Source organism: Thunnus albacares, chromosome 17 (assembly GCF_914725855.1).
Source record: "Thunnus albacares chromosome 17, fThuAlb1.1, whole genome shotgun sequence".
Classification (NCBI taxonomy): Eukaryota; Metazoa; Chordata; class Actinopteri; order Scombriformes; family Scombridae; genus Thunnus; species Thunnus albacares.
The window spans coordinates 12,912,768-12,927,714 of record NC_058122.1 but is presented as its reverse complement, the minus strand read 5'-3'; the positions used below and the strand labels follow the sequence as shown (position 1 = coordinate 12,927,714).

The following is a 14,947-nucleotide window of genomic DNA, read 5'->3' as shown; positions in this document are numbered from 1 at the left end:
ACATTCATATAACAAACATTATGCACACCAGAAAAACACATGACAGTTACCTGTCCCAGGTTGTCAAAGTTGTACTTATGGTGGACCCACTTATAGTTGGCTTGCAGACAGTCAGACTTGTTGGTGATGTTTTTGACATCGGGGCCGAAGCAGTAGAAGAATTTGCCTTTAAACAGCTGTCAATAGAACAATGAAAAAGGCTTTTGATGCTGTCTGACTACTTTTATAAAAACAGACGAATAAGCCTTAGTAATCCCCTCTGAGGAGATGAAATGATGGTATTGAGTGAAATAATAAGCTGGATAAAGATCCCACCCGCTGAAAAATGTTATGAAGTGATGAAAGACATAGGAAGACAATGAGAGTTTACTTGAGGGAGACAAAAGAAAGAAATCATTTCTGTCCATATGACAGCTTGAATCAATAATGTATGCATGCAATATGTATCGTTATCATTATTAGACACAGGAGGTCAGTTATTCCCTACCTGAACCCCAAGAATGCCGAAGATGATAAAGAAAGCACAACAGATGAGGACGATGTTGCCGATGGGTTTGAGTGAAGTGATGAGGGTCTCCACCACCAGCTTCAGACCTGGAGCTCTGCTAATCACTCTGAAGGAAGTAGAGGATTAAGAGGAGAATAAGAGAATCAATAATGAAAGAGATACAAGGAGAGTAACAAACAGAGCATTTATAACAAGTAGATTGTGTATAAAATGTATTTCTTACAATGGTCTTTCACTGTCTGTGTATAATATGCAATATCTCAGATGTTGGGAATGATGAGTGTCATTGCTCCATTTTAGCATCTTGAAAATTGCAGTGATTCGCTCAAAGACTGTATCATTTATGGGGGAAACAGGAGTAGCCAGAAAGAAAATTGAGGAGGATTTAATTGATTATTTATGGTTAAATCTTCAGTCTGCTGTTATGATTGTCAAATAAGTTTGCAAATGGACTTTTGATCTGTTCGGGACACAGTGCATTCAGCAGTTTTGTTTGAGAATAACATTTTGAACTTGTGTGAAATTGTGAAGATAAAACTGTAAACACAAGGAACAGAGCTGTTATACTTTATAACATGATTATCCACAGATGCTAATTATCTACAAAAACATTAAAAAAAAAAAACACCAAAAAAACAACTGCAGTGCTTTGTACATACCTGAGGGGACGCAATGTTCTGAGCAGCCTGAGTACTCTAAGTACACCCAGGATCTTAGCCCCACCCGCCATGGACACAACTATGTCAATCAAAGACACAAAAACCAGGAAGCCATCCAGGATGTTCCAGCTGCTCCGCAAATAAGCCTGTTCACCCATATAGAGACCCATGGAAACCACCTGAGTATGAGAAAAAAGGTAAAGCGGCGTATTAAAACATGGACTACAGTTCTGCCATATGGCAAATTAAACACAATAACAAGTTTATTTTCTGTTTCTGAACCAGCTGTGCAAAATACAAATTATAGCACAAAGGAAAACGAGGTGAAATTAAAAGAGCGGAGGATGAGAGACGAGCTTCAGACAAAATAGGTAATCAGCAGCTGTAGGACAACAGGCTGTTGACACTAACAAGACACACACATTCTTAAATCACGCACACATACACACACACACTGACACAGATAACAGTATGTTTAATATCCAGGTGTGCCGTAATAAAGTCCCAATGCCTTTGTCTTAGCCTTATTAACTACTATTACTTCACCCCTCTGTGAGTTCAAGAGTGAGTGATAGATGTTGTACAGGCATTGTAATACACACGCACAAAGCTGGATTCTGTGTTTTCCTAAGCAGCCGTGGGAGCGTCACGCCTGCTTGGGCAGAAATCTGCAACTGACATTTGAAGTTGTTTACATCAGAGGGACTGTGGGGATTAGCATGCAAACTTATCAAGATGGTTGAAAGATCAGTGCCTAGCAAACATCTTGGGTCTAAATGCCAAAATGTAAACTGACCTCGATGACAAAAAGTAAACTGAATGTGCAAAAACCTTCCAGCTTCCCACAATTCTATGTTTTAATCTGTTTCCTATCTATGAATCTATAATATCTACTGTCTTTGAAAAAAAAAAAGAAAAAGCATGAGAAATGGCATTGCATATTAAATACAGCTACAATCATTAGAATTACTGAATGTGGTCTGGAGAGTGCTACATTGTGTCTGAAGCTGTCTTATGAAATACCACGCTACAAAGTGAGGCAGCATGCTGACCAATTCCTCAACCCTGCTGTGCGGTGCATTTTATTTGGCTGCATCTTGTACATAACACTAAAGTCAGTGGTGGAGTCCTAGAGAGAGATTAATGCTACACAAACAAACACACACCCAAACACATTATTGAGATACACGAGGCTCAGACAGACAGAGACACAGAGGGAGACGTGTACAGCTCGGCCAGGGGGCTGACAAGTCCGTGGCTCATTGACGGGCTGTGATTGGTTAATAATTGATTGTGGGAGTGCATAATTAATGGCCCACTTGTGCCAAAGCCTTTCGCTGAGAATACAGAGACTAGGGATGGAGGGGGGTGGGAATGAAAGAAAGGAAGGATGGGGAAAAAAGAGATTGAGAGTCTGAAAAAGCACTGATGAGGAGAGTGGAAAAACAGATTTAAAAAAGACGCAGTCAACATCAGAGAGGACAGAAGGAGAGAGAGTGTGGGGGAGTGCTGGAGATGGACCGCATCCATAAGAAAAGACTAGCCTCTAATTAATGACATTGCCTAATTGCTCCATTCCCCGAAAGGAACATGGGAATTGCCAAGAAATAAGGGAAGGGGCTGGGCTCCTTCAGCACTGAGGCAAAGTCAATTCTGTGAGAGAGACAAACAGGGAGACACGGGAGGAGACAGACAAAAAAGGATGCGTCTCTGTAGTATGTACACACACTACACTCAGGGGTCACTGGCAGTAATAGAGACAGATTGTAAAATGTTACCTTGAGTGTCATCTCGCCCACAAAGATGGCAGTAAAGATGTAGTTGGAGATGGTGAGAAATACTCTTTCCTGAAGCGAGAGAGAGAAAGACAGACAAAGAGTGAGATTGACAGTCAAAAAGAGGGAGATGGGGTAATTAGGGGTAGTAAAACCTTCCTTATGGCACCTTTTAGATAATAAAACTGAATTCATCCTTAGAGAATACAAAAAAAAAAGCTACCACATGAAAGTGGCAGACAGGAGCTGTAGCTTCTACACACACCGCACATGCACACTTTTCAGACGGATTTACCAAGCTGCCCTGTAGTATTTTGGGCCTCTCCAGAGCCACTGTGATGCAGTTGGAGAAGATGAAGGCCAACACCACATAGTCAAACAGCTTGTGGGCTATGATGGACTGGCATATCTGTCTGAACCTGGAGTAAGTGGGGAGGAGGAGGAAAGAGGAAGAGGGTAGAGAGCAATGAGAACAAAAAAAGTTTAAATAAGCATTTCAATTGTAATTTAGCTAAAGAGAAATTGAAAAAATGGGGGGATTAATACATAAAGGTAAGGCAAGACTCTGCCCCAGTCTTCCCCCACCATTCAATCAGAATATAGAGCCAAATTCCCTCTCAGTGCATAGGAGCTCCTTCACATCTTACTGAGTAAATAGCCTCATTCAGCCCCTGTTTACATCGTTCCTAATTCAAAACAAATTACATTAACAACACTCTCAGAAGCACCAGACTCCTGAGTACAGTAGTCTGCTGGGAGAACAGACTAGAGAGAGATAAAAAAGAGAAACAGACACACCAAGAGAGACAGAGAGGGATGAGACATATAGTAAAAATACTGAATATATATTTCCTTATAAATATAATGTGACACTATGTACTGCCAAAAAGCAATTAAATATCTTCGCTGCAGTGTTTATTGGAAAAGGGTGGAAAGAAACAGAATTAAGTGAAAAGAAGAGGGAGACATTTAAATGCCTTTTTATTAAAACTCACTCAGCTGTGTCTATTCAAACCCTTCCTGTGTAGATTGTAACACAACATCACTGCAAGTTAATGCACAATTTAATGAGTTGCCTATGGCATTAAATTTACCCCCCCGAGGCCTGTTTCTTGCTCTCTAACAGGACATGAGGCGGTAGAGAATATCCCTTTGTCATTTGCAAGGTGACGATCAATACCCTAATATAGTCCTTCTCTGTGGAAGCTTGGCAACCTGTCCTTCCTTTTGATGAAGTGGGGAATAAAAGGTGGCGACCCATTCTTAGTATTGTTTTGGTGAGATACGTCCTGTGGCCAGCTATTATTCTGTTTGTATGAGAGGTTGTTGTGACTTCGGCTACGAAACAGCACGCATTTTAAATCTGTGGATGCAGACGAGTCACTCCATTACTAAAGAAAAAGTGGAGCGAGGGATAACGGGGACTCACCTGTTCTGCGGGGAGAACAGGAAGACAGACCAGTCCTCTCTGGTCTCACACCAGTCTGGTTTGTATGCTTCTAACATCTTCTGGATGCGGAAGCACAAACTCTGCAGCAAAGAATACACACATCAGGGTACGCACGCACACAAGCAGAGCCCATACACCGTGCATCATATAATCATGTAGTAAACACAAAAAGACACAAAGAGTTGCACAGAGAAACTGATTGTTTAGACTCCTTATTTGAATTATTTACAAAAGTGAAACACTTCTATAGCAACAGCTCGGAGCATCTCCCAAAATTACCATCTGTATAGCTCTCCCTCCCGCTGTCTAAATAGTCCTTTCTAATTAACCTTGTTTCGCTCGTACACAGCCTTGTTTACAATGAAAACAATGGGACTCCCATGAGGCCCAGGTGATAGGGAGTGCAGGCTTTATACAAAGTACTTGAAAATCCTACACAAGAGAGCGGGAGATTATTACACATGTAAAATCTTGTACTTTAACACAAAAGCTAATGGTTGGGTTATTGAGAATCACAAGGATATATTGTGTTTCTTTGTTCTTTTCAGACACTGTTACATACTGTCTCAGGGATTCTTATTTAAATCTGTGGAATGGGACAGTGTATCATAGGATATTGGTTGCATAACATTACTTCACTTACTCACCAAGCTTTTCCTAATGCTATTACCATAATTCCCTCTCTAACACACTCATAACTTACATATTCAATATCATCGTCCAGGTCCTCCTGGTCCTTGCTGCGTGTGTTAACCTGGGGGAAGACTTCAGCCATCAGCTGGCTCTGGTTGTTTGCCCCTCCAGCCTGCTCAGTCGGGTGTCTAGGAGGTGGCTGGAAAAGCTGCGACAGTGGAGTCTTCCCATTACAGTCTTGGTGCACCACTCCTAAACCACCCAGAGTATCGAGCCCACTGCCACCACCTCCACTGATTACCATCCCCCCAGAGAAGCTCTTCTTCCTCTGAGGCAGCAGGTGGTGTGGTGGCGGCGGAGGGTGTGGGGCTCCTGGGACCTGCAGCAGGTGGGGCAGCTCTAGTGATAGAGCTCTGCGGTCCCTCCTGGGTACAAAATGGCCCGGGAGCATAGGATGGGGAAGGTGAAGAGCGTGGGGAGCAACAGCAGGAGGAGAGAGAAGAGATTCTGCCTCGTCTGGATGGGCATGGTGGAGGTGGTGGTGCGGGGGCGGTGAAGAGGCACGAGGACCCCGGATACGAAGGCTTCCTCCAACCACCCCTCCCAGACCCCCCAGGCCGTAGCCATAGAAAGGCCTTGCAGAGGTGGGTGTGAAGGCTGGACTAGCGGAGGGAGATGAGGAGGAACAGGGGTGGCATCCTACCAGGCTGTTCCAGCTGGAACGACGGGCCCACAAAGCCTGAGGCTGGGGAGCCAGTGGGCGGCCCCAGTTGTGGTAACTCCGACCTGGATACTGAGAGAAAAAGAGAGAGAGTTTCCTTTCATTTCCATGTAAATCTGAGCCATTCTCTAGAAGTCTGGATTACCAACAAAAGTAACCAGAACTGATCCAATGGCCACATCATCATCTTATCATAATAATGAAATAAAGGAAAATAAAGCAGTGTAAGCATACACTATGATTCCCTAACATTTAATTAGCTGATCCAATGTTCTGTTGAATTGAAAATAGTGAAATTTCTGTTGCATATTATTGTCCTGCAAATTAATAAGGCAAAATAAAACCTTTGATGTGCTTCTGATGAAATGCCATTATGGAACTATGAGTAATGGGGCAATCTAACACACAACTTTCAAAGAAATAACTCAGTCATGTCAAAACATAATGACTAGTCAGTCAACCAAGAACTAAAGAACTAACAAACTGTGGCTATGTATTTCACAGACTTTCTCTTTTACAGTCCTCCCCACTTACCACAGCCTTCTGCTCCAGGTTGGCCCTGCCAAGAGAAATAACACTGTTCTTCCTGGAGCTGAGAGCAAAGGTCAGTCTCTCTCCTGGAAACAGACCAGCAGGCAGTGGAGACATGTCCAGGTGCCCATTAGGGGTCAGTGTACAGATCTTTGGGTCTGTAGAAAAGAGTGAGTGGAGAGAGGAGAAGATGGAAGGAAGTTAAGATGAATGTTGTGATGAAGGGAAGGAGGAGAAGAGGTAAGATGGATGAGTGGAGGTAACAGTCAAAGGAAGACAGCATTGGAAAGACTCTTCCCTCCTTCTGTTGCTGCTTCTCTCTGAACTTAGGTTCCTCCATCACTGTGAAAGATAAAAGTCCTAAAACAAATTATGGCCAACTCAGACATGCAGAAGTTTCCTTTACACTGTATCACTTCAAAGGAGACAGAGAGGAGCTTGTAATGGCATGAAAGAGGTTTGTCTATTTTCAAACATATATTTTAAAATAGGTCTCAAGGAACATTAACACTCTAAATGTGTTTTTTTTTTCATGTAGACTGACAATTAAGAGGAATATTTAGGCTCAGGAGAACTGTGATCAGACATCATCGGAGGCCTCTAATGTGCTGCTAAGTGCTACTCTACACTGCACGATGCTTTGGCTTGTTCTTGGTGAGTTCACTTTTGTTATGCCAACAGGGAGAAGAGGGGAGAGGAGTGGATGGAGAAGTTGCATTAGGCATGCATTCTTTAAAGTTTGTGCAGCTTTGTGCAGCTTAGCAATATTTGTTGTGGAAATCGAACAAGAGGCAACACTTTTGATCCCTGAGGCACAACGAATCAGCTGATACAGTAGCTTTCCGGAGTGCTGGATGGCTAGAGGGGTGGTTACACTTCTACCCCAGAGCACACACGATGGTGCTCCTATACCCAGTCAGTGTTTATCAAGGCAATGCTGTGAGATTATAAAAATTCTAGGATCACTTTTACAGGAGTAATTTTGCATATTTGAAATTATTTTATAATCCAGATAAGAAAGCCAGGTAACTTGTTTGAAATGCATATTCCAGTGTTCAAGCAATTTTGGAAATAGGCAGAAAATAAAGGTCAAATCAGGTTACAATGAATGAAAGATGATATAATAAGCACAGCTTCAAGTTCAAAGTTGGCATTTGGCAATAAATGACTGAAATTGTGAAGTTGTAAATACATATTATTATAAACCTATTCCATGCAACAACCTACATTTAGAGGTGAAATGGTCTTTTCATTTGAAATGGAGTAAAAAAAAATCTAAATTTATCAAAATTAAAAAAAAAAAAAAAAATTCAATCCAAAAAATGCTGTAAAGCCTCTAGTGGCATTTCATACCTGAAACATGCAGAGAGTCTTTCTGCTTATCATTCTCCTCAAAATTGCAGGAAGACCTGTCATCATCTGAGTAAGAGCGGTTTGCATCTCCCTGTATTTGGGACAGTGGGAAAGTGAGACAAAATGTAGAGGGAGAAAGAGTAAAAAAGTATTGAAATAGTGAATCAATCACAAGCTAATTTAATTAGGACCTGCTAATTGTTTTTCCTCTCCTATTACCCAAATAACTCAATTTCCAAATGGCTCAATTTCTTCCCAAGCTCTTCTGGTTTACGTTCACTTGTCAAATTCAGCTTTAAAATACAAAAGTCTGAACTTGTAACTTGAGAACAAAATGACTTATACATGTTATTGTGAATTAAATCAAGCAATATATGATAAAAGAATAAATAAATAAAACTAAATCTCTCTCCAAGCATTCAGTGCCAACTTTTGTTACTTTTATGGATACAAATTAGGTCAGTGCTCACAAAGTATTGAGGATTAATATTCAACCCTTCTTATTTCTCATTTATTATTGTTATTATATGTACACTATATAAAAAATGTTTTATTTAATAACAAGAGGGACAAAGATATTTGCTTTCTCAGTCACATCCATGTGTTTCATTAAATTGTGCGACAAAATTATAACATGTCTCAACCCATAAGGGTCAAACAACTCAATAAATATCGGACTGTGTTACATTATGCATCATGTTCTCACCTTATAGCACAACACTGTAGGACTAATATGCTAGCTTATTCCATATAACATTTGGTTTAGTTAATTTGTGTTTGACAAAGTGTCTCCTTTCCAATGCCCTAAACCAAGATGGCTACCCATGTCTCACCTCAGCTTGGAAACCCTCTACCAAGATGGCAACCAGTAAATTGAAGAGCACGTAGTTTCCAAAAGTCATAAGAGCTACAAAGTAGAGGGCAGCACAGGGCGAGGTGGAGGCCATGCCATTGTACAGCACCATGTTCCAGTCCTCCTGGGTCAGAATCTACAGCAAATATATACACAGAGTGGAGGAACACACACAGTACATACTTTACACACACAAACGTGCATACAGGTGCAAAAAATAAGTTCACAAGCACATTTGGGAAATAAAAGTGTGTTGATGTGTGTGTGTGTTTAGCATGTGATGAAACTATCTGTACCTGAAAGACAGTGACGATGGCCCAGAGCAGGGAGTCAAAGTTCTTCCTGTCAGGCACTGTGTCTCCTGCCTCTGTCTTCAGACTGAACTTACAACCGAAAATATGCATCCCCAGGATACTGCAACATGAGAAGGTTTTTCCAATAATTCAGTCAAACACATTGTAGAATATAGTACAGTTGGGTTATTGAATTGACATGTAGGACTTTTGGATTCAAGAGAATGGGAAGGTGTGTCCAAACATTTGACTGGTATTGTACATGTGCCACGAGCTCTATATTTGTCAAATCTGAATGTGCATTCAAAATTAGAATGAATGAAATGACTTATTATTAAAGTAGGAGAAAGGAAATGATAAAACTAATCTTGTGTCTTTTCATACATGATTATGTTCTAGACTTTAGCTTTAAAACAAACTCACACATGCATTAAATGAATACATGGTTACTCACATATACATAAACAAATATCCATCACAATCTTCTAGTTGTTTCATTAAAATCTTTTTTTTTCTGTCTTTCATTCTCCTATTTTCCTCCCTCCTGCTCTTTCCCTTCTATCTGCATCCATCTGCAGTTGTGACATGACTCCAGATAATGCTGTTAATATTCTCATTCATTGCTTCTTTCTTTAGAGCAATTACAGGAAGGTTTCAAAGTCTTAGCAAAGTGGCACTGTACGTTAATGTTTTACTAAAAGCTATAGTGGCTAGATATGTTCTATAAGGTAAATGCCACTTGCTCAGGCTAAGATTAGCTTGCTAAAAGCTCTGATGCCATCTGTCTTGATGCACAGTTGTGCTTGATAGCTGTGCTGCAGGGGTAAAGAACCTGGCCGGCAGGTAATACACACACATCCGAGATCACACACAGACGTGCTCAAACAAAGAATAGCATTATGCTGCTGTGGAACTCAGATCTGTTATATAAATATTATTGCACTCGCAACAATCACGATGAAAATTACAAACAATAATTCTGTGAATACCATCTTAATTTTTGGTTATCACACCCAGTGGAATTAGAGGGAAAACAGAGCAGGGTGTGTGTGTGTGTGTGTGTGTGTGTGTGTGTGTGTGTGTGTGTGCGTGCGCACTGGGGAGGTTAATAAGAGGAGAGATTAAGGTGAATGATTATGTACAGTTTTCAGCATCCACAACACAATATTCATTCAGGTGTAACCTAGACTGTTTATCGCATCATGTAATTTATTTATTTATAGAATAATTCTGCAAAGTGTTAGGACTACTCACCCTCTCCATCACTGATTTATTCTAACAGTTGACCTCATGCTATGATTGACATCATCCTTTTCTCATTATAAAGAGAAACCATTGCTAATGCTGCATTGCTCACAATTTTTACAGATTCTAAAGATATTCATGTCAATTTGAAATCAAATCAGTTATTTGTAGGCCGTTGAAATTTGAAATTACTTTCTGTCTGTATCTGTCAGTGAAATAGTAACAGTGTGTTGTTATCATTGTTCTTTGGCTGAAGGACTATCTGTCTGTCTAATTTCATGGCAACTCAAAGGTTTATACTGCTGTCGGATTTATATATATATATATATATATATATATATATATCCTACTGGCAGACAGACAAACAAGCACAGGTAATCATAACCTTCATGGCAAAAGTAACACTGGAGGAGGAAGCAGGTCAAAAAGAGAAAAGCCTTGACATAGCTGAGATATGGTTTGGACAAAGATGAGATGCATCTCCAATAACTGGAAGCTAATCCTATTATTTGGCACAAACTGTGTTCAGGCCTTTGGCTATGTCTGCCTGCACCATGCTCAACCACTATATTTCATCTTAATTTGATATTCAATCAGCTTATTTTTGTATTCAAAGTTTTGGAGTGGCAACAAAACAACCTGTCTAAGGCTGCTACACTATCAGGCACCATACTGCACACATATACATAGATATATACATACAAACAGACACGCACAACTCACCACAATCTCTATTATCCTACTCTGCAGATTCTTATTTAACACATTCCTCCCTTCTCTGTGTCTCGCTAATCTCTTTTTTTCTGTGGCATATTTCATATAAACGCATGCCCCTCTGCTCCCCTGTTACCTGAATATGAAGATGAAGAGCATGAGCAGCATGCAGAAGGTGGCTACGTTGTCCATCGTCTTCATCAGCACCACCAGCTGCCGCCTCAACGCAGGCATGAACCTCACCAGCTTGATGACCCTGAGCAGCCTGAAGGTTCTCAGCACTGACAAGCCACCGTCTGCCTGGCCGATGATCTCACACACACTGGGGTGTACAGTATGTTGCATTGGGTGGATGTGCGTATAACAGACAGAAACAGAGATAAAGTGAGAAATTGGAAGATGTGGACAAACTGTAAGGAGAAAGAGTTAAAGTTCAAATGTGTTTTGATATAATTGACAGACATGTGGGGAGAGGCAGATAAAAAACTAAATAGCAAGAAGGGAAAGACCAGATAAGAAAAGATTAGATGAGAGGATAAGTCTTTTACACTGCACGAAAACACACTGCTGCACATTTTTAAGGTATAGAAATTCAGAGTCTGCCGCCATACATAATCCATACTGCTGTGTGATAAGGAATACTGCTGCATTTTGCATATTTTATCCCTATGCTGCTAGACTGTTTCTATATTAAACACTTGTCACATAAACTGAGTAGTGTTATTATGTGAAGCTCCATTGGGAATACACCAAAAAATGGTAACCATGGTTATTTTTTGGAGACAAGGGTGTATCTTGAAACTCATTTGATGCACAGTATCATGACACATTTGGACAAAAGCTCTCATTAATTTCCAAATGAGTGATTTGGATTCTCTCATTTTAATGTAGATGTTATGATTACGAACAATGGCTCTGCAATTGATAGTGTAAATATTTTATAGATCGCAGACCTGATGATGACAATGATGCCGTCAAAGATGTTATAGGGGTTCCTCAGGTACTCAAAGAAGCCAAAAGCGGTCAGCTTTAGGATCATCTCCAGGGTGAACATGCTGGTGAAGACAATGTTGCAGATTTCCAGGACATTTGTCAACTCGTCAGGCTGGTTGGAAGAAGGTGGAGGGTCACAGAAACACAGAAACACAAAATGTAAGGAGCATGTACGATGTGGAAGTTGGCAGAATTGCACAAAGAGTGGTAGGCAAAAGATGGGGTGAGTTCCAACTGCAAGCGTTCCAAGTTAATAACAGAGCAGTGATAGACAGATAGAGGCAGGTACAGACAAAGAGATAAAAACATAGTTGATAATAAACACCTGCTTTGCAATCATGGCTGCTGCAACAAAAGATGCTGGAGGCACTGTGAGGAAAACAATTGTGTACGCATCACATTTATCCGCCTGTATTGAAAAAGGCTGTCACTCAAACTGTCACTCACTTGAAAGGAGAATTCTCCCCTACCTGGCAAATAAAATTAACACTCACACATCTTATCTTAGATAGAAAACAGTCAAAGAGGAAGAAAATAGACTGAAAACATATGGACACATATTGTGGTTTTTTTTTAGCACAGCTGTTTATGTGAAATTGTAAAGGAAAATTTAGGGAACATCACATCAGCAAAAATAAACAGTAAATTGAGAAAGAGAATGAGGAGTGTGCATTGTCCGTGTAGCACATGGTGTCAAACACTGGCTGAATAAAAGAGCATGTTATCAGGAATTGGCAAAGGAACATAAACTGCACACACAAGGAACAAGCACACACACACACACACACATGCTCCAGTCAATTCTGGGTTTATTTCCATTTGTATGTGCATGTGCAGACGTATACTTTGTGTGTGTGAGTGAATGTGTGTTATGCATGATATGGATCAGATGCTTTCTCTGATACCCCCTGTGAATTTCAGTTTCCAAGCCAGCAGAGAAATAGCCAGCTAGCCCTGCCAAAGTTAGCAAACCATGTCAAAGAAAAACACACTTTCATCCCTCCCTTCCTCTAATCCGCTTTTTCTCCCAATCTATCTCCATCCCCCTAGTTCTCCATCCCTTTTTCTTTTTCTTCCTGAGTCTCATTATCAGGCAGACCCATCTCTTCCTGATCAATATCCTCCTGTCGATCAGAGGAGGAAGAACTGGGGAGAGGAGGAATCGAGGTAAAGGAGAAGGGAAAAAAAGAGGAGAGAGCGGGGGAACTGTTTGGGATTAGATGGTGGGGAAAGGTGAGGAGAGGAGAAGGAAGGAGAGGAGAGGAATTTACTTAGATAGAGCAAGGAAGAGCAAGAATGATAAAAGGGATGGAAGAAAAGGAAATAAGTCTAAATATTAAAACTGATAATGACAATAAAATTATGAGTTGTAGTGGGGAATAAGGAATGCAAAGATAAATGTGCACATATGCGCAGACACTATAGTTTTTTAATCTTCAGCAGTTACAGTAGCTCTAACCTTGACCTATGTCCACGACTCACTCACTAGTCCTGATTACAAACACAGGATATGAGATTTATTGCTATTGACAGAACCATCACAGCCCTTGACACCACAGTTTAACTCAGACAAAATACCATCATTCCTCCCTCTCCTTCTTCAGATCGTTGTAGCTCCCATCTCCCAAATAATATCTCATGTTTTATCCTTTACTTCCTCTCATACAAACATATTTTCCTGTTTCTCCCTAAAAATGTGTCTTCATCCAGCGTGTGAATGTTGCTTAAGTATGAATGAACCTCCAAGCCTGAACTCCAATGTACCCGTTTCTTTCCCACGAAAGATATATGTCCACAGACCTCACATGAATGCAAATAGGCAGCTTGTCTTCAAACTTGTGCAGCACCATCTGATGAATTAGTCAGTTATAGTTCAACACAGCTATAAAAATGAAAAAAATCTTCAAGGTCATACCTACAGAATAGTATACTTTTTTAAAAATTTAAAACCACACACTTCAGGTTTGACATTTCCCGAGGGTGTGGTGCAAGTAAGGCAGCCTTGTAGTTAGCTGTTTTTCAGGGAGAAGCACATCAGCTTCAGAGTTCCTGTTTTAGAACAAAATCACATGAGGTAAGGCACTCCTACTGCAGAGCAAAAACACACACTTGTATCACTGCTTCTGTATCAGCCTGTGGAAACTGTGGAGGGAGAAAGACTCCAAAGACAGACAGACTGCATGCAAATGTGTAATGTTGTGTTTCCGCATACATGCCTACTTTGAAACGCACACACTCGCTCACACACACACACACACACACACACACAAAATCACACAGGGAATTGAGCTGAAAACTGCTGTGTAACCGGCGTCTGCCTCGCTCTTCCCCTCACGCTCGTCTCCCCACCCCCCCTCACCTCGTTTATTTTTAGAGTCTTCAGAGATGAGAGAAAGCAACTACTCTGTACGCTGTCAAAGAGTGAGTGGGTGGATGAGAAAGAGAGGGAGAAGTGGGGAGACGGAGGGTGAAGCTGAGGGAGGTAAAAAAGAGTCAGGGAGTAGATGAGACGCTTGAGGTAAGGCGGGGAGGACGTACGGGGAGGAAGGAAGGAAGACGGTGAGGAACAAAGGAACAAGTGGGGGGAAGGAACGTGCAAAGCAAAGGTGCACAGAGGGATTTAAGGAGAAAATAATGGGAGAGAGGTGGAAGTAAAATTAGCAAGGGAGGGAGTAGGAGAGAAAGAGATTTAAAAACAAGTGCTGAGAGAAAAGAGAATGGCGTGATTTGAAATAGAGAAATGAAGGAAAAAGAAAAAGCTGTTTTATGTAACAGCTTGTGAGTGTATGCGCCTTCATGTCTTTTTGTTGGTGCATGCACACAGTTTTAAAAAGATATTTGTGTATATTCATGCACACACCAGGCACAAATAGAATGTGTGTTTGCACCTCTATGTGTTTGTATGTGTGCGTGTGTGTGTGTACTCTTGGCAGGCTTCTCTCACTTGCGCTCTCAGACACCTGCCTTGTCTGCTTCTGAGGAGCCTGGCCAATGTTAAAAGCCAGCTCGGTTTTGTCTACCGCTAGGCTAAATGTTTACACCTCTGTCAGGAAACGGCATGGCAGTGATTCTCCACTCCCACACTCATCCTTCTGAATGTCATCGGCTATTATATTATTTATAGCAGCAATCCTTCATCAGCGGTGATGATGGTTTATCTGCTGAGGCTGTGCTGATTTGTGGGAGTGAGAAGGGAGCAAGAGAGATGATTATGCTAAC

At 41.0% G+C, this 14,947-nt stretch overlaps 1 protein-coding gene across 7 annotated transcripts in view; it reads right to left on the bottom strand.

The window, feature by feature from the left end:
• Nucleotides 1–14,947, bottom strand: part of cacna1ia (calcium voltage-gated channel subunit alpha1 Ia) — a 111,343-nt gene that overhangs the window by 29,100 nt on the left and 67,296 nt on the right. For all 7 annotated transcript variants that reach the window (XM_044330721.1, XM_044330722.1, XM_044330725.1 and 4 more), the window contains 13 exons: nucleotides 11,689–11,840; nucleotides 10,872–11,057; nucleotides 8,780–8,897; nucleotides 8,464–8,619; nucleotides 7,631–7,721; nucleotides 6,281–6,435; nucleotides 5,096–5,818; nucleotides 4,372–4,472; nucleotides 3,238–3,361; nucleotides 2,946–3,014; nucleotides 1,168–1,346; nucleotides 488–614; nucleotides 51–176 (listed from right to left, as the gene is read on the bottom strand). In XM_044330721.1, coding sequence (XP_044186656.1) covers nucleotides 51–176; nucleotides 488–614; nucleotides 1,168–1,346; nucleotides 2,946–3,014; nucleotides 3,238–3,361; nucleotides 4,372–4,472; nucleotides 5,096–5,818; nucleotides 6,281–6,435; nucleotides 7,631–7,721; nucleotides 8,464–8,619; nucleotides 8,780–8,897; nucleotides 10,872–11,057; nucleotides 11,689–11,840 — 2,307 coding nt within the window. The remainder of the gene's footprint in view (nucleotides 1–50; nucleotides 177–487; nucleotides 615–1,167; nucleotides 1,347–2,945; nucleotides 3,015–3,237; nucleotides 3,362–4,371; nucleotides 4,473–5,095; nucleotides 5,819–6,280; nucleotides 6,436–7,630; nucleotides 7,722–8,463; nucleotides 8,620–8,779; nucleotides 8,898–10,871; nucleotides 11,058–11,688; nucleotides 11,841–14,947) is intronic.